This window comes from Sceloporus occidentalis, unplaced genomic scaffold (assembly GCF_023333645.1).
Source record: "Sceloporus occidentalis isolate IW3139 unplaced genomic scaffold, rSceOcc1.0.p SCAF_44, whole genome shotgun sequence".
NCBI lineage: Eukaryota > Metazoa > Chordata > Lepidosauria > Squamata > Phrynosomatidae > Sceloporus > Sceloporus occidentalis.
The window spans coordinates 1,215,059-1,241,882 of NW_028317024.1; the positions used below are offsets into that span (position 1 = coordinate 1,215,059).

At 40.9% G+C, this 26,824-nt stretch overlaps 1 protein-coding gene across 1 annotated transcript; it reads right to left on the bottom strand.

The window, feature by feature from the left end:
- Positions 1–26,213, bottom strand: LOC149289569 (membrane-bound glycerophospholipid O-acyltransferase 1-like). Its single transcript, XM_089490396.1, has 13 exons — positions 26,124–26,213; positions 12,336–12,481; positions 11,608–11,685; positions 10,544–10,639; positions 9,413–9,468; positions 8,892–8,946; positions 8,001–8,184; positions 7,067–7,259; positions 3,899–4,002; positions 3,079–3,143; positions 2,816–2,948; positions 793–944; positions 1–145 (listed from the first exon to the last, which is right to left on the bottom strand). The coding sequence occupies exons 1-13, from the start codon at positions 26,211–26,213 to the stop codon at positions 1–3; spliced, it is 1,497 nt and encodes a 498-aa protein (XP_089346522.1).
- Positions 26,214–26,824: the final 611 nt, after the last annotated feature.

Genomic DNA, 26,824 nt, shown 5'->3' on the forward strand with positions numbered 1-26,824 from the left:
TTAATTCTTCTTTACATGGTTTGTTGTATACTGGGCTGCTTGCTCTGTTTCTTTGCTGGATTCCCTTTGACTTGAACTGTGTGGCTTTGTCGGTAGTAAAATGATTACAAGAACGATTGCAATATGGAAATAGAAATACATTGACCTAAAAATATAAAAGACAAACATTTACAAGAAATACATTGATCTAGAAACATAACAGACAAACATTTACAATCTTTCAGAATCTTTATGTTTCACATAAGGAGACACACAGTTCAAAATCATGGTTTTGGAAGGTCATTTTGGACTGTTCTGCATAGAGAGAAACAATAAACATTGTGCTTTTAGAATTGTAAAAAATGTAATATACATCTGAACCAAACATCGGAATGGGGCCACAATATGGAAAATGTTCCCTCACCGAGATAAACTTTAGTTAAAGGACATTGCATTACAGGGTTCAGCGCAAGTCAGAGGGTAAATAATGGTGAACCACTAACTAGAACGCTGGGTATATAACAGCAATTTCTCTGTCAAACCGAGCTGGTCAATCTTTGGATTTTTCTTTGTAACCTATTATCTAACATCTCACAATTATAATTAAAAGTGATTTATGCGCTTGGTGATACAAATGTAAAAAATAAAACCTTCACATTAATGTAGAATCACATTCTGGTCCATTCCTCATAGATTTCTAGTTTTTCGTGTGAAGGAAGGGGTCACTCAGATTCATATTGCAGTTGGTGGAGGTCATAGCGCTTCGTATATTTTCTTTCTATCTCACAATAAAAGCCACTTATGCAAACTTACCTGTAGAGTTTAATCGTAGGTTCAAACCCCAGTAAAACAAAGGGGGAAACAGTATAGCAAACGGCCACCTGAGTCACAATCCATGTGACAACATCATAAAGAACTTTACTAGACTTTGAAGTAATGAAGAGGTGCCTAAATTTTTTTCTGACCTGTAAATTAGTAAAATAAATCAGTTTAAATCATGTTTGTGCGCATGCATATTTTTCCAAACTAGCCGAATGCATGATTACGGTGCACATATCTGCTTATCTTAGGAATTTTAATAAAGGAAAAAGCCTCCTCTCAATAATTAACCAGTGTTATTAACCATATGAACTGGTACTCCAACATTCCTCAGGAAATGAACAGCCTGCTAAAAAAGTTTTATTAACCTAGCCTTGAATGCGGATTTTTATATATTTAACAAACACTGTAATTAGTTTCCAAAACATTTAACATGTAGCATAGTTTACTAAATGGAAACAGGCCTCTGATGTACATATACTTTGTATGCTGGAATACATTTTTCCCCATTGGAAGCCAGGCCCATTTTTGTATTTTCGCTATGGTTACATTTAGATGACAACCTTTGTGACACAAGGCATACTATTACATCCTCTAAAGCAGGCATGTCCAAAGTCCGGCCTGAGGGCCAATTGCGGCCCGCGTTCCGGACTGATAAGGCCCCCCAGATAAGTTGCCCAAATATAGATCTGTTTTTTTGATATTAAAGGCAGAGCGATTTAACACCTGTTTAGATTTGTCATCCAAGTCACAAAATGAAAAGTATGCCGTTTTCAATAAATAGTTAATTTGCATTTAATTTTAATGGTTCAAAGAATGTCAGGCAAAATGGTCGGCCCTCGCACATGTTCACTTCATCAAATCTGGCACTCTTCGAAAAAAGTTTAGACATGCCTGCTCTAAAGCATTCTCTAGATAAGAAGACATAATAGCACTCCTTTGGTCTTTGCACCACTGGGGATGTTTCCCTGCAGGTACACGGAGGACCAGGGTGTCAGCTTCCTGCTGACCGATGTGGTGTAATGTTGCTCAGTGTGAGCACCAGTTACGCAATAAAAACTTATACTAAATGACATACTATATATATATAAAAAAAACAGTATAAAGAGAAAGTCCCATCTGTCCCTGTAAAAACAACATATAATTTGTGTGGGTACACTAAACATGGAAAAGGGGGATCATGGGTGAATAAAGCTACGCTAAAATAGCCATCTTTAATATCTTGGCGGACAAGTTAAGCTATCTATAGATACCTAGTTTAGGACACACCCAAACCACACACATAAATCCAAACCAAATAAAAGCAATGGAAACTTCATTTTCCTAAAAGCTCCTACAGCCCTTACTAAACTTATTATATAAATGTGTTAGTGGAAATATGGTGGAGCCAACAAAATGTATCCTTGTATCTTTTTTTAAATGTTATAAGGGGGGCACTTGTGATGTTACAGTCCCTATGTGGCAGTAGGGATTAGGCTTTCTTTCTAGCATGCCAGCCAACTGATCCCATTTTAACATTTTTGTTGCATTGTTGGTTACCATGGAAGCAACAGACATATTGGCTGCCTGCACATGGACCCAGCCGCTGCCTTAAAGAAAGGGATAGGATCTTTTTCTTCACTTTAACTCCGTACCAGAGAAGCTGATGATCGGTCACTTTAACAGATAGAAAAGCGATCTGCGTGATAATTTTTCATTATTGCTCAGTTTGAGCTTCAGAGTGCTACTACTTTACACTACACAGGATGTTTGGATGTGAGGAAAGTGACTAAAATTGTGTCCAGAGCTGTAAGCGAGGGACATATGAAGAACATGCATCAGGGCTCCCTTATGTAGTGTGCTGGACAGAAGGGAAGAGGCATTTGTGGCCAGCTTGACTCCTCAAGCACCCCCCCACAATTATTTTTAAGCATTTTTTATAATCACTTAGACTGTGCTATACATAACTAACTGCAGGCTTTAAGCTAAAGCGACAGATGCCATGGCAGATCCAAAGTCTACAACCACTAAGACTTACCACTCTTGCGGCCAGCATTGTGGGAATTGCTGTAAAAAAGGTGAAATAATATCCTGGATATACTCCATGCCACATGGCTGACAAGATAAATGTTAGACCCGTACGGTATCTTGGTGCTCTGTCATAGCACACCCTGCAACAGTATTCATGATTAAAAGTATTATTAATTTATACAATTCAGTTGTGTTGCATTAAAGAAAATGTAATATTTTAATATTTTTTCTTACAACAGCAATAATTACATTGAATTGAAAGACCCTTACCTTTTTAACCAAGCCCCTGTCTGGATGTTCCAGTTGTCTATATACATTTTAAAACTCGTTGAGGTCTACCAGGAAAGACAATTTTTAATTAATTAATACCAGTACTATTGAGGTCCTATACAAGGAAGTGCTAATGATAAGTAGCCTTACGTTAAATCTGACCCTAAAATCTTTACAAGAGCATATGAACAGCATTGAGGCCATGATACCACACTGTTTCACTCCAGCTCCGGTGGTAAATCCTCAAAAAGACAGAAACAGTTTGAACCTTTTTTTAATTAATTACCACAGCTTTTATACTATCATGACTGCAATAGTTTAAGAAAACACAACAGGAGTGAATGTGAACAATGGAGAACGCATGTAAACTGGACATTTCCACAGACTCAAAGCTACATACAAATTCCGAGTGCCCTTGCCAAAAGCCGTTTATAGCTATTATTTGGGCCAACAGAAGAAAAAAAGATGTTAAGTTAGATAAACTCTCAGTTTATATACAAACTGTATGGGAAGTCTATGCAGAGCTTCTCATTTCTCCTATGTTTAAAGGCTGATTTTAAGGAACTAATATTCTGTGCTCTTCACAAGTTATTTAGGTAACATGCTCTTATAATATTACCTTAAATCCCCCCATATGTAATATATTAGTGTAACTTTGATTCATACCCTCTGTGGTAGTTTAATATTTCAAACAATCTGCAGAGATTAAGGGATGCAGGAAGAGCAGCCAGTAACTAGGGAATAATATAAAAATTTAAATTGTGGCATATGATTTAACCATTATTAGGACAAAACAACCGGGCATAATTTCTCAACTCACTTCAATGTTCCAGATATTGAGACTGGAAATTAAATTCCACTGAAACCTTCCTTTTTCGTCTACACCATTAAAACCAAAACCCGCAGCGTTGTTTATTGCATCGGCTGCAAAATGAAGAAAATACATTTGTAACTACAAAATATGTTATGTGGTTACCAAGACATTTACCCTTATTTCTGGTCACTGTTTAGGAACATTGCATGCATGCTAGAAGCCCTCAATGGAGTTTATTCAATAAAGGCTGTTTTCAACTACCTGACTTCACTATTCATAATGAAGTGTGACACTGGCAGGTTCCTCCAGCAAGGAGGGCTGAGCCATCTGTGCATAATGTATAATTTAATATGTGATGAGAAACTTCACTGATTTAATTATGCATTATACAAGGCCAGCCAAGATAAATGTTAGACCCGTACGGTCTAACAAGAAGTACGGGTAAAAGAAGCTTATAAAGATTGACCATTCATAATGTATTTACCGTATTTGCTCGATTATAAGACGACCCTGATTATAAGACGACCCCCCAAAATCTGAATATTAACGTAGGAAAAAAAGAAAAAGCCTGAATATAAGACGACCCCAAAGGAAAAAAGTTTTACCAGTAAATGTTAATTCATGTAAACTATTTTTTTTAATAAAAGCTATGATTGAGAAAAATATTTTTTTTGTTTTTATTTCTTGTATTTTCCAACCTGTCCCCCAGTTATGCACATCTGCCCCCAGGCTTGCCACACCAATATGGCACTGTGGCCCATGATATGCCTTTTAACCCTCTATATGCCACTGTGCCCCATGGTATGCCTTTTGACCCCCTATGTGCCACTCTGCCTCCAGAAATGCCTTATACCCCTATATCCCATTCTGGCATTTAGGGGGTTAAAATGCATATTATGGGGCAGAGTGGCATATAGGGAGGTATAAGGCATTTCAGGAGGCAGAGTGGCATTAAGGGAGTTAAAAGGCATTGTATAGAGCACTCTGCCTCCAGAAATGCCTTATACCCCTATATGCCACTCTGGCATTTAGGGGGTTAAAAGGCATATTATGGGGCAGAGTGGCATATAGGGAGGTATAAGGCATTTCAGGAGGCAGAGTGCTCTATTAAATGCCCCCTTAACGCCACTCCAGAAATGCCCTATGCCCCCATTTAACACACACACACACACCCTATACCCCCATTTAACTAACACACACACACACACACACTCTCTCCCCCCTCTCTCCCCTCAGCCCTCTCTTACCGGTGCTTCCAGCCGGGTCAGCAGGTTGACGTCGCCTTCCGCTGCAGCCGGAAGGAGGTGGAGTTGGCAGCGGGGGTTTTTCTGCGTCCGTCGCGGATACCTTCCCCGGCTGTCAGAGATCAGAGTTCCCTGCACCGGTGTGGCACTGATCTCTGACAGTCGGGGAAGGTCTACGCGACGGACGCAGACAACCCCCGCTGCTAGCCACACCTCCTTCCGGCTGCAGCGGACGTTGTCTACGCGGATCGCGTAGACGTCAACCCGCTGCCCCGGCAATACAGCAGGAAGCACCGGTAAGTGTGTGTGTGTGTGGGGGGGGGAGACAGGAGGATCCAGGTCCCCTGCAGCGGTGCGGGGGATCTGGATCTTAGTCTCCTAATCAGACCTCTATTTGAGGTCTGATTAGAAGACGACCCCGATTAGAAGACGAGGGGTATTTTTCAGAGCATTTGCTCTGAAAAAAACCTCGTCTTATAATCGAGCAAATACGGTACTCCTTTTAATAAATAAACCCAATGAGAGAAAACACTTGTAAAAGATGCTTCTGGCAGGACAGCAATGGTTTTTATGTAGGGTCCCATATTTTAAGACTTCTCAGTTAAAGGAGTTTTCTGGTCACATTTATGAATGCCGTTTCATCAACAAAATCCTAATTTTACTTACAACCCATATAACTGACCTTAAAAATATTCTATTGATTATATTGGCATACGCCAGACCCTTGGTTTTACAATAGACTCCTGGTTGAATCTTCTCCCTTATTACCAGTTCTATGTATATCATAAAATACAGTATATTTTCTCTAAATGCCATCAGAAATTCAGTAAACTACTTTCATATCACATGCATAAGACGCACCTTAATTTGGGGCCCGAAAATTACACTTCCATCATGCCCAGGTTCCAGGATGAGCGTGCTGGAATCTGGGTATGCCTGGGTATGATAGGAGTGTTGTTGCTGTTAGCAACCATGTATATTTAATATATCACACTCCTATCATGCACAAGCAGCCAACACATGCACATCACTTTCAGCCTCCCTGTGCACTGCCCCCCCTACTTACACATCCATGCTATCACACACACATATTCATTCATTCTCTCATTCACGCACCTCATACACCCTCCCCCACCCTTACCTGAACTGCAGGTCTTCCGGTGCCGCTTGCAGACTTTGTTTCTCTCTGCGTTGCCCGAACTCTGAGTGAACTTCTCTTGTCCCGGCCAGGGGAGCAGGAGTCATGTGATGTGATGTACATTCACGTGACTCCACTGGATTCCTGTGTCTCCTCGACGGAACAAGAGACGCTGCTGAGCAACACAGAGGTAAGCAAAAAAATCTACAACCACTGTATAAGACACACCCTGTTTTTACACCCCAAATTCTTAAAAAAAATAAAAAAGTGTGTCTTATACATGGGGAAATATGGTACTTTCTGTCTCATAATAATATATTTACCCTGGGGCTAAAATAGCTGAAAACTAGCACTTACGAGAAAACTATTTTAACATTTAAATGCACTCAAGCAGAAAAAAAGTCTGCAAAGTTTGTTGTTATTATATGGATGCAGCGTAACAGAGCGACAGACCATATCATTTTTATGACAGCATGGCACTAGATTTTAAAAGGGAAGCAAGACCCATTATCTGATTTCAGGAAAACCACACACCAACTAAAATGAGCGCCACCAGCAGTTTCCTGAAGTGTAGTGAAAAAACAAAAACATTCGGTCATGTCTATTGGGTAAGTGTGAATTTGGCACTTTCTTCCAGGGGCAATGAACCAAGCGGTACCCTGTCCATGCCACTGAAGCCTGTTGGACAAGCTTATACACTGAATGGTTTACTGGGGGAGGCACTACAAAAATGTCATTTGAGCAATCACACGCAATCACACACACACAAGTATTTAGTGCATTTCGGCTTACCTAAAGTCCATGCAAAGTAGTACTTTGGTTTGCTTGCCTGTATTGCAATGTAGAGATACACCACTCTCACCCAAAGCGGAGCTTCATTAATAAACACATCACTGACTACATGTGCAACAGGGAAAGCCTTGGTAAACGTGAAGAAGAGGCCCAGGCACACCACACAGGTGCAGAGCTTGTTAGCTACAGCTTCCTACAAACAGAGAGGTTTATCACTAAAAACATTTTTGTCTCTTTTCACACAACACAAAGTAGACACATTAGGATAGGTAAAACATAAAGAATGTATACAGAGAACACAAGATACTTCCTGCACCATAAAGACTTTGTGGACAAAATATGCTATGGTCACAGTATAGTGATCTGTGTTCATGAATAGAAAATACAGAAAAAAATTCTGTAATATTATTCCAATGTGCATTATATCTTTTTCACTTGCCACTTAGCGATGCAGGGTTCTACCTGGAACGCATATTACAACTACTGCATTTTAAAGCACTGAAGGTGCAATGAACGCCATTGTTTGCTACTCTATAGAAAACACCAAAAATTATCTTCCAACTCACCAAGGGACTTGGTTAAGAAATCTGAGTCTTTTTCCCCCAACCTTCATCTTCTCTACTGCAATTGAGTTGTTGTGAGTATCATTTAATCCCAGTAGGAAATATGAGAGTTGGGTTTATGACCAATTCATACACATTGTTGCTTCAAATCTGAATATACTGCATGAACTCGCATGCGCTTGTGTAGTCAACGTGCGCCAACTTGCATTTGTGTGGATGAAGAAAAGGTCAAAACATCATCTTGATGACATGGAATTCAAACCCATCAAACATAACTTTTGCAATGTCATGGAAAAGATGGTAATTTAGGTTCAAGGTAGTAATGACTAATACCTGGACAAAGAATAATGCACATATCCCTGAAAACTCACATTTGGAGATGGGTTTGGTAGCTCATGATGCCCGTTTTGTGTTGAGTTCACTTCTAAGAGCTTTGATGAAATGTGCCTCCCTTCAATGAAGGCAATGTAGTCCTGATAATTACTACATGGTCCTGCAAGAACACTCATGAAATTGAGATGATAGCTCATATACTCCAAAAATGTTGGCTTCTTCCTACAAAAAAAGTGTATTAGATCTAGTTGAAAACAACAGAAAAGGAAGCCTTGTGGTTTTGTCAGCAGTTTCCTTTTATATGCCTATTGCAACTAAAAGTTCTGAAATGTACAACCTTCATGAAAATAAGCAATTTCAGCAATCTTTCAGTGAAGTTTCAATAGATAAGAATTAGTAGGCCAAATAAAAATCTTATTTTAAATTATCTTAATGGTGGTACTACACATTGTCCAAAGTAAAGATTTTTATAATAAAAATAATAATCCTCCAACAAAAATGCTAAATCCAATAAAACTTTTTTTTTGATCACGCTTATCCTGGTGAACCCTAGTATCTGAACGAAAACAGAATTTCCCCTAAAGCAGCCTGCCATGTGGTAATAATCAGATCTTTATTGCCTTCTGAAGTTGCCTTCTTTGTCTTGCTGTTAGTCAATTAAAGAGCCGCAGTGAAGATGCCCAAGTGAAGTGGCATAACTTCAGAAGGCTTCAGGGGGTAAAATAGTACTTGTTTCAGACACTGTGCTTCGCCTGGAAATAAGGTAAGTGAAATCTTTCATATAGATTTTTAGTTATAATACATCAGATCTCCCCTTTAAAGGGAACCCAAGACTAAAATATATATCGATCCTACATAAAAACAAAATCTAACCCGTACTTGGTTTAGGAGGGGAGTTGATTAGGTACGTAAATTTTACAGAGTCTTACTTCACAGAATATTTCCGCTGTTCTGCGGTGAGCCTATCAGAATTCCGACCCATACCTGGGAAGAGACATGGGACATGTTAAAAGCCTCCAGAAGGTTTTCCTATAGCACCATCTTCAATAACAATTTCCAAACATAAATTAATCAAGAACTGTGTTTTATGCTTCTGATATGCAGCTCTCCATATTAAAAATGACAGAGGTCATTGCCCATTAAAGTTTTATAAACCAAGTCTGTTTAGAAAGTTTCTAAACTAGTAAGTGTTTACTACACTGCCTGTTCTCCGTGAACTACACTGCCTGTTCATCGGCATTGCATTAAGCTTCTTTGGAGGTGGATATTGATCTGTAAAATCTGACTTAAAATTGCATTTCATTCATTATTTAGTGTAGTAATTTCTGTAAGTCAACTGGCATTCCATTGCCTTTCCACTTGGTTTTACAGACAATCAATAACCTAATCACCATTCAGCACATCAACCCCTGCAAAAATACATTCTAACAAAAATAAATGATTGACTTACCATCATGCAACTGGAAGGCAAGGGATGTGATCTTCTGAGTAAGAATCATCAAGGGCCTACAGACCACAATAACACAAAACTGTTCAAGTGGAGTTATGTTTATACTTTATAGTAAGTTGTTTTTTAGTATAAAGGTCTGTTTATATAGAACACATTTGTGATCCCTCTATTAAATACTTGGAAGCAGATGTCTTGGAGAATGTCGTTATCCCTTTGCCTTTGATTAACTGGATTAAGGGTAATCATTCCAAAGGCAAAAACGTATGTATTGATATCCTTCAATTCTCTTTCCAAACATGAAATAAAAGGTATAAACGCTATGCAATACATGTTTTATAGCTACATAGAGCCACCTTTATTTCAAGTTCATGTATACTATGTAATTTGGAATGCTATCCAGTTATACATATGACATGGAAATTACTGCTGTGGCATCATACTGGCCAGAGGAGCATCTAAATGGTCTAGAGTCTGTTTTAAATGATGCTAACTTAGAATGGTCATAGGCTAGCTAAGTAAATGACGTGCCAATATGCTTTAATAACATAATGCTTGGTGCCCTGTTGCATGCCTAAGCTCCAGATTCCACATCAGCTCTGCTACTGAACATCTGGAACAAAGCTGGCTGCATCTGCTCTGTATAATTATTACTCAACAGGCTCTGTAGTAAACCTATACATTTTAAAGTGAAACAATGATAAAAGCATACAATCACCTATCTGTACGTGGTGATTGATGCAGTTAAGGGTTAGTTAATTATTTCCTTGTTTACAATTATAACATTCCCATCCAACACTGGAAATATTCATTCAAGTCTCTCTTGAAAGTAAATAAGAGTTCCTATAACATTGGATACACTGTCATCATTAAGACAGACTCACCATCAGAATTAGAAAATTCCAAATTCTTTCCATTATTTGAATTATTACTACCTATTTAGAATTATTTTTACTTCTCATCTTACCATACCATCATTTCCACCAGAGCTGTACGATGTGTCACCAGATTTTTCATTCCATATGTATTTTAGAATATTATATATTTTAGAATTCTGAACCCAAGTGGCAAACAAATTGAAGAGATACATGCACTCAACTGGCAAATATTATCTAAAAGAAAGAGAGGACTTACCCTGAAAAATCCGTGGAGAGAATACCATAACTAAATATGTATACTCTGTTAATGTGGCACAGGGTTAGGTAGCCCATAGAAATGACAAAAGAATACCTAAAAACAACAAAATATAAAACGTAAAAGACACAACATCTCACATTAACCATATAGATATAATTAAAAAAAAAAAAAAAAGGTATGGGGCACATACTTAGAAAAGCAAAGTCTGCTGTTAGACCCCAGAGCATACAATGACACAGCTATACCTAACCAGTGCAAGATCTTACACAGAGCAGATAACTAGAAGCAGGCTGTTAATGCAGAACAGTGTGGGCCCTGTGAAACAATCTCTTTTAAAGGTACTCAATATACTTATTTTTATTTTTCCATTTCAGTTATTTATGTTTAAAGACATTTTTCTTTATTAAATACACAGAAATACCCATATCCTTATTGTGAACATTTTGTGCTGTACTATTTCACTCATGTTTTTATTTCTATAAAAATATATTTTAATACATGGATATGTTTATATTAAGAACTGAACTGTGTTTAAGGGTTACGTCAAGATGTAAATTAAACGTAACCCCTTTGTTGCCCTTGTGACCGCTGCGTGGTTTAGGATCTGACCTGTTGTGTGTACATGTGTAAAAGTCTTCACATTGACTTTATTGGAAGTACTTTGTTGCCACTGATTGACAGTTTAAGCAAAAATCAGCTGCAAGAAATTTTAGATCAAAAAGGATGAAGAAAGATTTTTCAGTATGGCTGGAACTGGTGTGGCAGGTGAGTGGTTTATTTATTTTATAGTAGAGGTGTCGGTGTCTTTAGACTGTCCCTTTAAATATAAAGAATGTAGGGTAATGATTTGTACTGTCTTAATAGCGCAAACTGTGAAAATGTTGAAATAACCGCCAAAGTACTATTACTGGTGGTTGATGAATAGGCAGATAATTATTACGACACATCCGGCATCCGTGTAACCCCTACTACTGTACTCCTGTGCAGCGTGATGAAAAGCAGAAAAACACCCTGGCACTAATGAGGTTAAATGAAATTGTGCAAAATGCTTCTCTTCTTACCTGTGCACGTTTTCAGCGCTTGCTTTTAAAATGATGTAGTAACACAAAAGTACCATTGTGAATATATGCAAAGAGTACCTAAAACAAAGAAAAATATATACCGGAAAAATGTTTTGTTAACTTATCTGAATACAACTAAATGTAATTAATAAAGTTTGCAGTAGTATTTATATATATAAAAAAATAAAACAGACAACTCATAAGTAATTGCTAAAGGGCATAATAATGTATTCCATACCTGCCAACAGTTCCAGATTTCCTGTGACCCGTCAAACTCGGGTCTGTCCTGGCATAAAAATACTGCCTATGCACAGTGCATTACACTGTGTACATGCAGCATTGCTTTTTAACTGCGCTTGTCTAAAACACATAAAGCCTAGACCAGGGGCGTCCAACCTGTGGCCCTCCAGCTGCTGCAGGACTACATATCCCATCCTCCTCAGCCAGCCCCTAGCTGAAAGAGCATTAAGGGAGATTTAGTCCTGCAGCAGCTGGAGGGCCACAGATTGGACGCCCCTGGCCTAGATGCTGGTAAACGAGTTCCAAACTACCCACTATCTGTACTGGGTAGCCTCAACTCAATGCTGCAAGGTGACACAGATTGTCTATGTGGAACTGCACCTTTAACAACAGGAAAGCATTACAAATGATCCAGTTTCCAGGGAAGTCCGAACAGCCATGACAGAAGTTACAGTTACAAAGAAGGTTAAAGTATGATTATGGCTTACCATCCAAAGCAAAATATGGTGAAGTAGACACCAAGAAGCGTAGCAAACGCATGACGAACAGCAGTATGTGCATGACATGGACTCAGGTAAATCCTAAACCACGCAGCGGTCACAAGGGCAATCAGTTGGCACACAACAAAATTTACCTGCAACAAGCACAACCAAGATTGTTACCATCAGTAGGGGATAGGCTCCATAGAATGTCGCGCTGAAGATAAACATAGAAAGATGGATTGCAAATAAGTCTAGAAAACATGAGTTAATATATATATCTATACACATATATATATATATATATATATATATATATATATATATATATATATATATATATGACTCACTGGCCACTTTATTAGGTACACCTTGCTAGTACTGGATTGGACCCCCTTCTGCCTTCAGTCTTCATGGCATACTTTCTTTCCATATGGACATGATGGCATTGCACAGCTGCTGCAGGTTTGTAGGCTGCACATCCATGATGCGAATCTCCTGTTCCACCAGATCCCAAAGGTGCTCTATTGGATTGAGATCTGGTGACTGTGGAGGTCATTGGAGTACAGTGAACTCATTGTCATGTTCAAGAAACCAGTTTGAGATGATGTGAGCTTTGTGACATGGTGCATTATCCTGCTGGAAGTAGCCATCAGAAGATGGGTACACTGCGGTCATAAAGGGGTGGACATGGTCAGCAAGAATACTCAGGTAGGCTGTCACGTTTAAACAATGCTCAATTGGTACTAAGGGGCAAAGTGTGCCAAGATGTCCCTCGCACCATTAAACCACCACCAGCCTGAACCGTTGATACAAGGCAGGATGGATCCATGCTTTCATGTTGTTTACACCAACAGCTGACCCTGCCATCTGAATGCTGCAGCTGGAATATAGACTCGGCGAGTCTATCTTCCAGACAAGACATCTTCCAGTCTTCCATTGTCCAATTTTGGTGAGCCTGTGCGAATTGTAGCCTCAGTTTCCGGTTCTTAGCTGACAGGAGCGGCACCCAATGTGGTCTGCTGCTGCTGTAGCCCATCTGCTTCAAGGCTCGACGCCAGTCATCTCAAACCAGTCTCCCCATTCTCCTCTGAGCTCTGACATCAGAATGGCATTTTCTTCCACACAACTGCCGCTCACTGGATATTTTCTCTTTTTCGGACCATTCTCTGCGAACCCTAGCAATGGTTGTGCATGAAAATCCCAGTAGATCAGCAGTTTCGGAAATACTTAGACCAGCTCGTCTGGCACCAAGAACCATGGTACGTACAAAGTAACCTAAATTCCCTTTTCTTCCCCATTCTGATGCTCGGTTTGAACTTCAGCAAGTTGCTTCGACTACGTCTACATGCCTAAATGTATTGAGTTGCCGTCATGTGATTGGCTGATAAGCTATTTGTGTTGACAAGCAATTGAACAGGTGTCCCTAATAAAGTGGCCAGTGAGTGTATTTACACACATACAGATTTCCAAGCAGGCAAGAAAGTTATAGAGATTGCAATTGAGATAAGGTCAGTGCAGTCACCCACAGGAAGCTTCCTGATTAACAATAGAGAATTTCTCCAAATATCATTGAAACCATTGAACAAATGGCACATTAAAAAGGGGGTCCAACTGGCTCAGTAAGACAAAAAAGAAAAAATGAGCGCTAATCTCAGTTGTTTGTATACAAACTTGCCACGGCACACATAAAGCTGTACATGTTCCCTTTTTAATGTGTGGTATGCATTCACAAGCATGCGCTACCAACTGGTTTCACTGGAGTTCTCTATAGCTAATTACAATCGTTCAGCTTATGGTTAGATGGCGAGATAAGAACTCTAACTCTGTAACTACATGGGAAACTGGACTTTCTGCCCACGGGTAAAATGAATGATAAGCATACGCTGAACAAGAACTGCCACATATGAATTTTTTAAAAAAAGGGTTTTTACATAAGAGTATGTATGTAAGACATCCTCATCATCATCATCCTTCACCCCTGGCTGATTTAGAAAAGCGTAAAGACCATTGTGACCCATGTACACTTTGTGCTACCATAAGACATTTGTAAAGAGGCTGGAAAATATCTTTTAAGCTCTGCTTCAATTATACGTTTGATCCATCACATACGCTATATAAGGGGAATTGGTTCAAATGCTGGTCATGCATCAGGGGACAGGTGAGCAGGTACAGTGATTAGTCACCAGGGATGTTGGACAAAGTTGTCAATGTTATGAAAAACAAAAGCTGCTTCTATAGATGTCAAAAGTATTTTTAAGTTGGCATTGTGTTTTCAAAACTCATGGCCCCCCTTTGAGGTTTTCTTTTTTACCTTTTCAGTATGAAGTATACGGGCTAGCTTTATTATTATTATTTAAATAGCACCATCATATACCAGAGTGCTGTGTGGCTCCTGTCATCAGACCCTCATCAAATCTGTAGATGATGACCTAGCTAGCATCTGTAAACTCATACATCCCAATGTCTACCTCCAGCAAAGTGGGGGCTGGAGCTTGGGAGGTAGAGTGTCACTCAAACTGGCAGCGCTGTGTGCATGCGCACAATGTCCATTGCATGTACATATTAACCCCTAACAAATCAATAAAATAACCACAGACACAGAATTGTAAATTGGATAAAATTGGCCGTAGCTTTATTTAAAAGGGTATAAGAGGCATTAACAACACAAATCATTTAACGTAATAACCAAATAACTTCTTATATATAATACACCAAATACAATCCGCCCCTTTCTCAGCCAGATTGTGTAACACCAAGCCTCTATCCACCTCAACACAGAGGCGACCTTTACCCCTTATAAAACTACAACAATATAACATATTACATACATTACATTTAAACACAAAAGGGAGGGCGGGTGGGACGCTTGCTCAGCAACAGCTCCTTGCAGATTTCTCTTGAGGTGAATTTAATCTCCCTGCGCGCAGCTATTTATTTATTTTACAGTTGCCTCACGCTGTGAACACAGCTGACTGCACCAATCAGCTGCGCTTATTTTTCCCGCCGCACAGAATGCCCACTCAAACTTCGTGCTGCAGCACAGCTGATTAACCAATCAGCTGCGCTAAATAAACTGCCTGCACAGCAACCTAGAATTAGATTTGGCTAACCTAGCCCGCCAAAACTTTATGCCTTAACTTTCCTGACCTTTTAGTGACCCCTATTATATAACTAATGTCCCGCTATGGACAATTAGCGCGCCGCTTAGGCAGCTTGCGCTTTCAATTCTGCTTGTAGGAAAAGCGTCAATGAACATAAAATGACATTTCATACAAATCAAAAGAGATGCTTCATGTACACAATATTTTCTTAGTCTGAGTTCTATTTGCTGTAGCAGTCTTTGATAAGTGAAAAGTGAATTGGTGTAATCATTCTACGTACTGTTGGGCTGCATTTGTCAAATATACGGCAGAGAAATGCATAACTTATCGGTTTAGATTGCACCTGCATAAATAAAAGTAATGCAGACCGGAAACAATAAAGGTAGTTTGGTTGAAACATACAGCAACTCTAAAAAGGGGAAGGCCCGTGGATTTTTTCCCTTTGATCATAAAATACAGTGCTGTATACCATTATGTTCGTTATCATTGCCAAAAAAATGGTTCTCTCTCACAGTAGACCTACTTTATCTGCAAACTGGAGGCTGTCATAGTTGTCAATGATGTGACTTTCTCTGCTCAAATACCAAGCTGATTTTTTGGCAATGCTAATGAAATCCATTCCTCCATAGATTTTCATTAGTCACAGTGAATAACAACGAGCCATTGTCAGTGATAATGCCTAGGGCAGCACACCCAGCCGCCCCCCTCCTGCCCACAATCAAAGGCACGCTGTGCCTTTAAGTTATGACATCATATTCCGGCGCTCTGTATATTAAAGGTGCACAGTTCTTTCTAATGCACTCTATAGCCGTGCCAAAGTTCTCCCCTGTAACCAGCAAAGTGAGCAGTGACACACCGGGGGGGGGGGGGGGGGGGGTTTGTTATGATCGCCCTACCTGCCACCCTAGGCAAGGCTACGTCACTGGCCACAGACAGGTTGCTTGTCTAATAAATTGGGCTAAGATAACAGAGCTAAAATACATACAACATAGCAATATGCAGCTGTCTGACAACAACTGCTTAAAAAAAAATAGAACAGCGCAATATTAATAAAAACATTTTTAATCCTGCCTTAATGTGGACCAATTTTCCTGGTGATTTTAACACAAAATAGAAATAAAATATGATAGTTGTAGAAAAAAGAATATGTAACAGCTTTCACTGTGCTTTAAAATACTAGATTTGAATACATAACAGCACAAACTCTAAAGGTGTCCTTGAGACTGGACCTACAGTATTCATATGAAGGGGATGACCATTGGTGGTTCTCTAGGCCAAACAATGGATTTGTTAGGATGTTCTAAACTAATGTAACATGCATATACCTGTGCTTAGGATAATGGGAATACCTAAAATGATCCCTTGATGCAACTATGGATCTGTGACAAGTGTAAGTGGATACCGTTACTGTAAATTCATTTATTAAATTCACACAATCCCTTTCAGCAAGGGAAACCATCTCCCGCTGGTAACCAAACAACGTATAAACAGGTTATGCCATATTTTTTCAGCTTCAATGAACCGGTGTTCGATCAATCACCATGAGGCTATGATCCAGGAATCTTGTTACGTATAAAGAGTGCTTTCATTAAACTATGAATTCATCCCAGCTGTTCATTTTGATTTTTTGGATTCCAATTTTGTGAAAACTCAAAACACTGCCAACATCATCCAGAATAAGAAGTATCACATCCTATAAAAAAAGGAAAGTGCACATTTCAGAGAGCCTTTGGAAAGTTGGCAGATGCCGATGTTTGCAGCTGTAATTACGCTATAAAGGAATCACCGCTTCATGCATGGTGTGGGCTCTCTTGGCAGCAATGCTCAGCTCTGTCCTCCAAGAATTACAGTACAATTGTGCACAACCCACTCCTTGGTAACCGATCACCCGGCTCAACGTACAGACTGGAAACTGACACACAGGAAATCTCGCTCCTGGATGAGCCATGTAGGATGACTTGATTCCAATAGAAAAGCAAAATGTTTCTGTGTTGCCATTGGAAGAGGAATGAACTGCCCCTATCTGGTTCTCTATAAAAAGCACATTTAAAGAACACAAATAATCTTCTTAAATTAATTTAAAATATGTTTTGTGTGAAACTCTGCTTTTTTTGCTATACCAGTAAAGTTTGCTACTCTAATGTTATCCCATCTTGAAGCAAAGGCTTGTTAAGTAGGTGAGTGAATGGCTTGTTAAGTAGGCGAGTGAATGGCTCATTTGGGACTTTCTATTTTGGGTGAGGTTTCCTCTAGTCTGGCAATCAGCTCAGAAAAAAGAAAAAAAAAAAAAAAAAAAAAAAAAAAAAAAAAGGAGGTCAAAGTTGTCTACCTAGTTCCAGATACAACACAGCATCTGTCTTTGAGAAAGTACTGGGGAGTCTGGACCACCAGCCCGGAAGTAATATCAGAAATTAATGTCATGGGTGTGTGTGGCTAATACACTGCACAAGTCAGAGTCATGTGATCTCTGGTTCTGTCACAGGTTCCTACATAAATGGCATAGGGCGCTTTCCTTGTTGGGTGGCCCTAGTCATCATGTTGCAAGGAACAGCGAGTAAAGGGGGGACACATATTACAGTCGGTCAAGACCTGCTCACAAAAAGTTAAGTTAAATGCATGGTTAAAAAGAAAAACACGGATAATAAAAAAGACAACATGGAGAAAAGTCAACCTCCTTGTATCTGCATACCAAGGCTCGACAAACTTACTTGCACTCATTAGAAGCTTTGCACCCAGCAGCGTATCAGGGAGGAACGTCAAGCTCTGTTGCTGGATGTATGAATAGCGGTTAGCAGACAGCAGGGGTAACCGTAGGCACCAGGAAGTGAACCCTAGTTTCCATGGCGATCTAGTGCCTAGGGTCAGCTGAGCCCTGCTACATACTAAATCCACCTGTGGCAACATGTATTGTAAAACTGAAACTTAGTCCTGAGTTATGGTCATGGAGTCACAGAATTCAGTAAACTTTTGTATGGTACCATATGGCCTAGTAAAAGGAAGCAGCAGTGGTGAAAAAGAGAAGGAGAAAAAAAGAATTTTGTGAATATGGCAAATTTTCCTATTTAGATGAATAAGATTTAAAAAAAAAAAAAATTCTACTACACAGTTTAAAAAGTGGTCTTATCACCATAGCAAGTAATGCCCAATGAGAGTTTAAATATATTAAGGTGCATCTGCTATTGAAAAATAACAAGGTGTTGCTTTTAGGGCTGAAACAACGAATCGATAAAATCGATAATAATCGATAACGGAAATCGTTGTCGACGATTTCCGTTATCGATTAATCGAGTGATCGATTCGTTGTTGGAGCACTCGGCTCCTTTTACTTACCTCCGCGAGCGTTCCCCGCTTCCGCTGCACTCTCCGCCTTCTTTTAGTTGCGTGTGGCTCCGTTCGCACAGAGCGGTTCGCTCTGTGCGAGTGGCTCCGTTCGCACAGAGCAGTTCGCTCTGTGCGAGTGGCTCCGTTTGCACAGAGCGGTTCGCTCTGTGCGAGTGGCTCCGTTCGCACAGAGCGGTTCGCTCTGTGCGAGTGGCTCCATTCGCACAGAGCGATTCACGGGGGTGGGGGTGGGGTTTCAGGGGATGCAGGGCAGAGTGGGGGTGGGGGGGCAGGCCAGGGTAGGAGACTGAGTGCAGGGCAGAGTGGGGGTGGGGATGCAGGGCAGGGTGTGAGTGTGGGGGCAGGGCAGGAGACTGGGTGCAGGGCAGAGTTGGAGACTGGGTGCAGGGCAGAGTGGGTGCAGGGTGTGAGTGTGGGTGCAGGGCAGAGTGGGTGCAGGGTGTGAGTGTGGGTGCAGGGCAGAGTGGGTGCAGGGTGTGAGTGTGGGGGCAGGGCAGAATGTGGGGGCAGGGCTGGGTGCAGGGCAGAGTTGGAGACTGGGTGCAGGGGCACAGTGCAAAGTGCTGGGTGCAAAGTGCCAGGGCTGGGTGCAAAGTGCCAGGGTGCAAAGTTCTGGGTGCAAAGTGCCAGGGCTGGGGCAAAGTGCTGGGTGCAAAGTGCCGGGTGCTGGGTGCAAAGTGCCAGGGCTGGGTGCAAAGTGCCAGGGCTGGGTGCAAAGTGCCAGGGTGCAAAGTGCCAGGGTGCAAAGTGCCAGTGCTGGGTGCAAAGTGCCGGGTGCAAAGTGCTGGGTGCAAAGTGCCAGGGCTGGGTGCAAAGTGCCAGGGGTGGGTGCAAAGTGCTGGGTGCAAAGTGCCAGGGGTGGGGCAAAGTGCTGGGTGCAAAGTGCCAAGGCTGGGTGCAAAGTGCTGGGTGCAAAGTGCCGGGTGCAAAGTGCCGGGTGCAAAGTGCTGGGTGCAAAGTGCCAGGGCTGGGGCAAAGTTTCTTGAACAGTAATAGTCCACCTCTTTTCAGAATGTTTGGGGTTATTTTGTTTCATAAATATTGTGTTTGGGTTTTTGTACTTTGAACATATTGTTTTTTTATTACATCATAACAAAATAAGAATGTTAATGTAAATTTTAAGTTGTTTTTTAACATCCAGTTCATTAAATTTTAAATAAACAAAAAATTTGCATATTGTTTTTTTTTATCCGATTAATCGATTAATCGAAAAAATAATCGGCCAACTAATCGATTATTAAAATAATCGTTAGTTGCAGCCCTAGTTGCTTTGTGGGGTGGGGAGGGCAATATTTCACCTATACATTGTGCTAGCCAATTCACTTGTATAGCATCCAAACACAGGACACAGGACACAGCCATATTACAAACCAGCTGGCGGAAACATTTTGCATAGATACATTTTTTAGCCATTTCACTAGCACAATGTTTATAGTGTCACAGTTAACTGCAGTAGATCCTGTAACATACTAGTTTGTGGATAGCAGGTCCACATTAAGATTCCACACGTATATACAACTGTGGCCTTTCTACCCACAACATGGTATTATCACGCTAGGCATAGCTGGGAACTCATGGGCTCTGGCGACCCGGAGCCTACCCTTGCTGGACGCGGCCAGGACTGCCCACTGACATCAGTGAGCGTTCCTGCCAACATCGTGGGGAAGCCCCCCCATTTAAACGGGCGCTTCTCTTGGAGTTCCCCAGGCCAAAACTTGAAAGTTTCCAGTTATGATGCAGGGTCAACAGGGCAATCTTTGGGGCTTAGTCACCAAACTGAGACATTACAGGTTGGAGTTTAGGTAGTCTGGAATTACGCACAATGAATGGCCATGTCAGCCCTCACATTTCTACTGTGACATATTCGTATATGTCGGTGGCATTCACATGTCCATAGTTTTTGGGTTTTTTTTAATAAAAAATTTATTTTATTCTTGTAGAAGTTGCAAATGATTTCAACATCTCTTACACAATAGGAACGGTTTTGGCAACTTGGATGTTGTCACATGAAGAGATAATTTCAGCTATAAACATACATTTTATATATACAGAACTCGTGACTTATTATGGGATTTTAAAGGATTTATTTTTTTTATCTTATTTGTTACACCAAAAGATGCCCAGCCTTAATTCAATATATGTTTTCCTTTGCCCCTAGGCCACATGGCCCTCAGGTGTGCCCTTGCAGGCTCTATATGAAAAGTACTTTGTAAGTACTTACATATGTATTGCTCAAAGTAAAAAAAAAATTAAAAATAAAAATCTACTTACCCTACTTACTTAACTCTGCAGCTGCACATTACATAATTCACTTGAAGTAGCCAAACTGTGGCAGCAAAGCGCTCCTATTGGAACTAAATGGAGCACTTTCCGCACGTGCATTTGCAAGGAAGACACCATGAAAATTAATATGCGTGAAAGTTGGTCCATTACGAGATGTATACCGAACAGGGGCAAATGCCACCAAAAACAAAATCCAAATTTCACGTGTAAAGTGTAAAAAGTAATATAAATAAATAAATACAATAAATGAATACAAGAATAAATGAATGAATAAATAAATACTCCCCAAGATAGCAGCCTCCAAAAAACACTCTTCCTCAAGATGCTCAACAATACAATATGACGACCAAGGAGCGCATATACATGGGGAGAAAACGAAAACACCAATAGTGTAATATGTATACAAAATTAAAAATAAAAAAAGGGGTGTAAGATCCACTCACAAACTTGCTGAATAAATCAGGCTCATCAAGGTTCAGTAGTAGCAGAATTTAATATCTTCTAAAATCTATAAAAATAGAAAAAAGACCACAAATGGTGCAATATCTTGACTAATCTGAGGAGAGGGAGGTCTGGATACACTTACAGTTATTACAGGCACAACTAAATCATAGTGTGCAAAAGCGCAGGTGAACCAAAGTCCCGGATCCACTGTATGGGATACTCTCTCAGGGTAATATCTCTCAACGCGTTTCGCCAGTACTCTACTGGCTTCCTCAGGAGAAAATTCGATTTTCGCATGGATTTGTAGTCCAACAAATGAAAAAGTAAAATGCTTCTAAACCACCAACTAAACTATTTGATTAAACCACAAAGCAAGAAAGATAATTATGTTTATGTTCGCCAATGACCTACAAATGAACAATGTTTTAAACACAAACTACTAAAAAAAAATATACAAATGCTATTTAAGGATATGCATCCTACAGGTGCCATTACTGTTTGTAAAGCATAAAAAATACCTTTTAAACACTTTCTCAATAGTATATCTACATTTATAACGTGTAGAAGGGAAAAAATGTATTTCAAAACCATAATCTCCCGAAGGATTTCTGCCAAGGAGTACAGAAAGTTTCTTTGCAAGCGCAGGCTCCAGTATGACTATGAATGCCGAGGGTGTTTCTGTAATATATTAACCGCATTGGAGTGAGCGTAATACTACTTTAATAGAAAACATATTTTAGAGGGTTTTTGCTGGAAAAATAGATACTACCACTAGTGGGAGGTGCCCGCCGCTGAACATAATTATGCTGTAGTATTATGTCAGGACTGTAGAAGTTAGATTGCAAGCTCCTTCGGGAACCTTACCTTTTGCTTCCGTCCTAAATGATAAAGGATGCACTGCTTGTTTTGTACCATTTCCCCGTTTTACATCGTGGTGCCATATAACTCAATAAACAATAACAATAAACAGATGCACAGAATTTAGCCAACAATGCCCCGATTTACTTCCCCTCCTCATATAAGCCCACAACCCCCTTTCCTATCCATTGTTCAACAGTCATGATTCTCATAAATAAAAAGAGGAACCTTCCTGGAGTCCGTGTGTACATAACGTACACTTTGCTTTTATGGCAATTAAACTCCTCCTTATAAAGTCACACTAAAGATAATAAAAACAATTACCCAATGAGTACTTAAAACAGGACTGGTCAGATCAATCGTCCAAAATAAAAACCTAATCATTTACGTGTTTTTAGATAAAATTAAGGGGAAAAAAAATAAATAAAAACTTTTAATTTTGGAACCATTTTAACTTAGTGGTAAGATGACCTCCCCCTGATGGAAGAAAACCCTTTCTATCCCTTGGATCTTACAAGAGCTAACATTGTCTCAACTGATTTGCAATCAAATACAATGCTCTTTAAAGCGACCTGTGGATATTCTGGTTCTCCTGCCCGCACCCGGAATTTTACACGAAGTACAAGTAAACAAATAGACTACATGTGTGGTATTACTAATTATATACGGTCTGATCGCATATATTATTTCTAATAACAGCGCGAACAAACGAGTTACCCAATTCAATCGGATTACAGGTTACACAGGGACATATTGCACATTTATAATTACCCTCATGTGCTAACCATCTAGGCTGCGATACAGATTTTGAAGGAAATAAACCTGGAAAGTGTTTCTACCCCAATGTATACATTTGTGGATATACATCTACATCCATGGTTCATAATATCAAATTAAAGATTGTCGCCGAATAGAACAACACTACTTTTTTTCTTATTTTTGAATTTTGGATTGAAGGCAAGGAAAATTTGTATGTATATTTGCAGTGGGAGGGGCACAAGGTGTTTGGGCACTTATTACATTCCCCCCCCCCATATTTTCTTAACGCATTACTTGACTGGGGATTCCTTTGAGGTCTTTAAAAATACCTCCTGGAACTTGGTGGCCCTCTTAAGATGTCATGGTGACATCACTGGTGTCTTTATTATTTAATTTTTTAACTATTTTTTTGAAGAGGGAGAAACACTATGATTGCCACTGCCGCTGATCACAGTGCAATCAGTAAGCAGGGCTTTACTGCCCTGCATTGCTGATCACAATACCTGTGACCAGTCTTTAGGGGGTCATCAGAGGTCTCAGGAGGCTCTGGACAGACCCTCTGGGGACCTTTTTACATTTAATGACACTGCCAGCAGAGAATGCCCGAATGGAAGTTCAGCATTCTCCATCATTCTGATGTAAATCGGCACTCATGCTGAGCGCAGATGCATCAGATCAGAAAACTAGCTCCTGCTGACAGTCTGATCTCCCATTTTCCAGCAGGTGCAATAGCCATAGGATGTACTATTACATCCTCAGTCACCTAGGGCTTATTCCGAGGACATAATAGTATGTCCTACCTTTAGGAAAAGCTGCAGCTTCAGTGGTACTATTTTTGCACCACTTTTGGCTGCTTGAAGCAAGCGATCAGCGGCAGCAATGTGCTGCCAATGGCATGTATTGAAGTGCATATGATGGCTACAGCGTCTCTTTAATTGAATGTGGTTGGTCATGTAGTACATTGCTACCGCAAGAGGATTTACTAAATAATTTTATGATCATTAACTTTATAATCAGTGTGTACAAAAGTAACATCCAAGTAGCTAATCCTAATTAGACTTTACTGCATTATAGAAGAAATGTATCTGATTTTGATTATTATAGTCAAGAAAATGTTGTAAGCACTTAATAGCACCACTCCGTATCAAAACAAGATTGTTCATGGATATATAAAAAAAACAAAATATTGATATTTCCTGTAAAGATGCGGGGCCCCTACCACCTACCCGTATAAAGGCTGACAAAGCATCAGGTACATTTGGCACTCGTTGCTGTCTTTTTGGCCAAAAAACCTCAAACATTAAAATAATGATTACATGATAAACACACTTGACCATCTAGAATAAATTAATTCAAACTATGGATAAAATCACTATACTAGGTAGCAATATTTTAGTAATCTAAGGGGATATCTCCAGTGGAGACTTGTCACATTGGCATAAGGTGCTCCATATTCCCAGGAACACTGATCTGGAGACTGGTGACAAAGATAGAAAGTGTATATATCGCCCGCGCCAATCGCCCCACTTACCCAAGATCAGGGCCGGCCTTAGGGGTGTGCGACCTGTGCGACCGCACAGGGCGCCATGGTTGCAGGGGCGCCTGACCGGGACTTACATTAAAGCATCGTTTTTTTTTTGTGTTTTTTTTTTAAACTTTATTTAACATCATTCATGTTAAATAAAGTTAAAAAAAAAAAAACGATGCTTAAATCTAAGTCCCGGTCAGGGGCGCCGAGCGGTTGCTCGTGAAGTTCTCGGCAACCGCTCGGCGCCCCTTACTCTCCGTCGCTGTGCCGGCATCTCATGTTGAGCGCCGGACTATTCCGGCTCTCAACATGAAATGCCGGCACCGCGGCAGAGCGAGAAGACAGATGCCTCCCGCTCTCACCGCAGGACTCCGGCAACAAAGTAAGTGGGGGGGGGGTGTAGTTTGAAGGGGGAGGTGTAGTTTGAAGGGGCAGGGGGGGGTGTAGTTTGAAGGGGCAGAGGGGGGGTGTAGTTTGAAGGGGCAGAGGGGGGGTGTAGTTTGAAGGGACAGGGGGGGTGTAGTTTGAATGGGCAGAGGGGAGGGGTAGTTTGAAGGGACAGAGAGGGCGGGTAGTTTGAAGGGGCAGAGAGGGGGGGTAGTGAGGGGGGGCGCCAGAGGAGTAGTCCGCACAGGGCGCCACAACGCCTAAGGCCGGCTCTGCCCAAGATGATAATGGATCCCATCAAGACGGGCATCACGTGGTGGCAACGCAGGGACCGCGAGCTAAACGTCTTTAACGAACCTCTAGTATTGTTCACTGAAAGTCCACGTTGGGACAGGTAAAGTATGTTGCACCAAGTTATATTTCACGTTGGTATTTAGGTGTGTCTGAAGTATGAATATTATCAGTTTGAAAGTATGACGAGAACCATAGATCATTTGTTTGCTCAATGCAAATGCTACCTTTCAGCCGATAATAGAATCTTATTGAATTTTTCCAGCAATAAGCCCCGTATTACCTTTTAGTAACTATTGAAATAACACCATTAAACGTGTTTTTTTTAATGAATGAAGCCTTATTTTACTAATGAAGAGGCGTTAATGCCACAGAGGAAAAGATGTGGATGTAATTTACAAAATAAAACCCCTGTGCGAGGCCGCGATACCCTGAACGGAGCGGGCTGACGATAAAAAAAGGATACAAAAAAGGTTATATTTTTTAAAAGCAAATTAGGGGGAAGTGACTAAATGTGGAGCAGTCGCCATAGAAACTGGTGGCATATTCTGTGGCACCAGAACCATAGTTGATATACAGAGCCCATCAGAGGTATTTCCTAATATTTGATTACCTGGAGGGTACATTTATAACCTGGGAGGGGAAATTAGTGGGAAACACTTACTGGGAGTTCTTACAAGGAGGGGTATTAAGGTTAATTGCGGGGTAGATGACAGCGGGATCTGCTTAAAGACTGAAGCACAGGACTATACGGCACGGTGCCCCCCTCCTCAATACAAAGTGGAACGGTCGTGCCCTCACCTGGTACAGAGGGATGTGCAGGAGCTCGCTGACCGGCCGCAGTAGCGTAGATCCCGTAGTCCGGAGCACATCGCTATCAGGAGCTGCCATCCCTTCGCATGGCTATCCGTTTGTCAGCCACGCTACCCTCACACCCCGCCTCTGGAGACCAGGTACCGGCTAAACGCGTGCACCACCCGTCACTCACACACCCGGGAAACCAAACACATCGTATCTGTGGCAGCGGGGTAGCATCCACGCCCTCTCCACCGGAGAGCCAATCACAAGTAGCAGAGCGCTGCTGGGTGGGGTAACGCACACCCCGCCTGCCCTCCGACCTGCGCTGAGTCCCGTGGCGCGGCGAGCTGGCTCTTCTGGTTTGCTGAAGGTGAGGCAGGGTTGGGAAGTTCACTGAAGTGTGGGATTGAATGGCTTTCTGCCCCCGGGCTGGGACAACCTGCACCTGCTAGCCCTACTATATGCCCAAAGCTCTACAGTGTGACAAACTCGGTAGCACACAAGTGGTTAAAAGCCGATAACTGCTGCAGACTGCTTTTCCTAAATACAAACGGGGGGTGTTAATGGCAGAGCTATCTCATACCCCCAGGTGTACCTCCACATAGGCCCCACATCACCTCTATCCTTCTGAGGAGAAGATATGGAAACACAAACCCTTACTTAACTCACAGAAGAGACCTAGGTAGTCTCAAAGGCTTGCACTC